This window comes from Erigeron canadensis, chromosome 6 (genome assembly GCF_010389155.1).
Source record: "Erigeron canadensis isolate Cc75 chromosome 6, C_canadensis_v1, whole genome shotgun sequence".
NCBI lineage: Eukaryota > Viridiplantae > Streptophyta > Magnoliopsida > Asterales > Asteraceae > Erigeron > Erigeron canadensis.
The window spans coordinates 29,878,601-29,881,569 of NC_057766.1; the positions used below are offsets into that span (position 1 = coordinate 29,878,601).

The 2,969-nt window shown below is 42.2% G+C and overlaps 1 protein-coding gene across 1 annotated transcript; it reads right to left on the bottom strand.

Annotated features, from left to right (window-relative positions):
• Positions 1-1,781: 1,781 nt before the first annotated feature.
• Positions 1,782-2,969, bottom strand: LOC122604665. The gene has a single exon (XM_043777538.1). The coding sequence runs from the start codon at positions 2,967-2,969 to the stop codon at positions 1,782-1,784; it is 1,188 nt and encodes a 395-aa protein (XP_043633473.1).

A 2,969-nucleotide genomic window follows, 5' to 3' on the forward strand; every position in this document is an offset into this window, starting at 1 on the left:
ATTAAGATCACGTTGTTCAAAGAAATACTTAAGACTTTTATGATCCGAATAAATGGAGAATTTAACGCCATACAAGTAATGACGCCAAATCTTCAATGCAAAGACAACCGCTGCAAGTTCCAAATCATGGACGGGATAGGACTTCTCATGAGTTTTTAATTGTCTCGATGCATAAGCGATAACTTGCCCCTTTTGCATAAGGACACAACCAAGACCATTGAACGAGGCATCACAATACACCGAGAAATCTTCAATTCCATCTGGCAAGGTAAGAACAGGTGCTTGACTCAACTTTTCTTTTAGTGTTTGAAATGCACCTTCTTGTTCACTTTTCCAATCAAACTTCACGTTCTTTCGAGTCAATTTTGTAAGAGGTGAAGCCAACTTCGAAAAATCTTGTATGAATCGACGGTAATAACCCACCAAACCAAGAAAGCTACGGATTTCCGTCGGGGACTTAGGAGATTCCCACTTCATGATGGCACTTATTTTCGACGGATCGACCTTAATTCCATCTTGATTAACAACATGACCGAGAAATTGCACTTCCCGCAACCAAAATTCACATTTCGAGAATTTAGCATAAAGCTTCTCACGGCGAAGGGTCTCCAGGACTTCGCGGAGATGCTTCTCATGATCGGATGGACACTTCGAATAGATCAAAATGTCGTCAATAAAAACGATAACGGATTTATCAAGGAAAGGACGACATACACGATTCATAAGATCCATGAAGGCCGCCGGAGCATTAGTCAACCCAAAAGGCATGACCATGAATTCATAATGACCATATCGTGTCCTAAATGCGTTTTTTGGGATATCTTCTTCACAAATTTTAAGTTGATGGTACCCTGATCGAAGATCAATCTTTGAGAAGTAAGAAGCTCCTTGAAGTTGATCAAAAAGATCATCAATACGCGGCAAGGGGTACTTGTCTTTAATAGTAACCTTATTGAGTTCACGATAATCAATGCACATCCGTAAACTACCGTCCTTCTTCTTAACAAACAAGACGGGAGCACCCCATGGTGAACTACTTGGGCGAATGAAACCCTTATCAAGTAGTTCTTGGATTTGATCCATCATTTCTCGCATTTCGGTTGGAGCGAGGCGATAAGGAGCCTTGGCAATAGGTGTAGCACCCAAAATGAGGTCGATTTTGAAATCAATTTGTCTTTCGGGAGGAAGACCCGGTAGATCATCGGGGAAAACATCTACAAACTCATTCACGATAGGAATTTCAGACATTGATTTAGATTCCTTATTGGAATCAACAGCATGAGCTAGAAAAGCTTTGCACCCTCGAGAGATAAGTCGGCGGGCTCGAGCAAAGGTGCATAAAGGCAATGAGTCTTGATTTCTTTCACCGTAAATGACCATGTCCCTACCGTCAGGAGTTCTTAGGTGAACACTTTTATCGGTACAACAAATATTTGCCTTATGTTGGCTAAGCCAATCCATACCCAAAATCACATCAAATTCTCCCAAACCCATAGGAATAAGATTAGCTTTGAAAATTTCAAAATTGATGGTTAGACTACAACCTAGATACACATTCTTAATCATGTAAGTTTGATCACCCGCTACTTCAACCAATAAAGGAGGTTCAAGAAAGGACAATTGTAAAGGAATGCATTTAGTGAATCGAGTAGCAACAAAAGAACGATTTGCTCCGGAATCAAATAAAATCTTAGCGGGGGTGTCATGAACTAAAAAGGTACCTGACACGACATCGGTGGACTCTTTGGCTTGGGCTACCGTGATTTGGAACGATCTTCCCCTCAGATTCCCCCTTGTTTCGCCAATTTTCTTTCATTAACCTTTCTTGCTTCGGCTTGCCTTTCCTCCTCCGTCAACAATGGGCAAGTACTCTTCATGTGTCCTTCGTTAAAGCATTTGAAGCACACAGTAGGTTTGTTTGGAGAGAACTTACAATCTCGGCTAATGTGACCCGGTTGTCCACAATTGAAACATCCTTTCTTAGATGGTAATAAACAAACTCCAGAATGATGCTTCCCACAATTGTTGCAAGTGGGAATGTTCTTCCTATTTGAACCACCCCCCGAACTACCACTAGACCGGAACTTCTTGTTTGGAGAGTTACTTTGTTCCATCTTTCTCTTGGGGGTCTCGTCATCCGGCATACCGTGCTCAACCTCATGCCACCTAGCCACATCAATCAATTGTGTAAACGATTCGATTTGAAGTAACGTAATCCTCTCTCGAATGCTCTTGCGAAGTTTGAGATAAAAATGCTCCTTTAACAACCGATCGTCTTTCAAATATTCCGGACAAAATTGAGCTTTGTCCAGAAATTGTACCCGAAACTCGTTTACATTCAAGGTGCCTTGCGAGTCATTCATAAACTCGCTTCTAAGCCTAGTCACATCGGCTTCTGATCGAAATTCTTTAAAGAAGGCCACTTTGAAATCGGCCCATTCCATACCCACCGTTGCATCCTCCCCTCTTTTAACAATCTCTCCATCCCACCATAGCTTAGCCCTATCACACAACAAGCTTGACCCATATAAGGTTTTGTCTTCCGGGGGAGTCTTTGTGATGCGGAAGGCTCCCTCAACCTCATTTACCCACCTTGTGCTCACAATCGGGTCAGGATCCCCATTGTATTTGGGCGGGTTAGCAATGGTGAAGCTCTTAAGATCATAAGGCTTCTCATTCTTTGGCCTTGGACGCTCCTCAGCGTCTTGATTTTCCGGTACTTTTTCCTTCGGAAATCGTTTATCAAACTCCTTTTGTACCGCGGATGCAACTTCTTCTCTTATCTTGATCGCGATCGAATCACTCATTGCGCCCTCAAGGGTCTCGTTTAACTTTTTAACGATGAATGGAGAGAAGTTCTCCAAAGCCTTTCCAATTTGTTCACTAAAAAAATCATGACTAAGTTCCTCAATCAACACACTTTTGTTCTTGCCGTGACTCGATCCGTCTTCATCTTGAGATGAAGCCAT

Bases quoted from the DNA above. Each gene is read 5' to 3' on its own strand.
- LOC122604665 (XM_043777538.1), bottom strand. From the start codon at position 2,969: ATGGCTTCATCTCAAGATGAAGACGGATCGAGTCACGGCAAGAACAAA.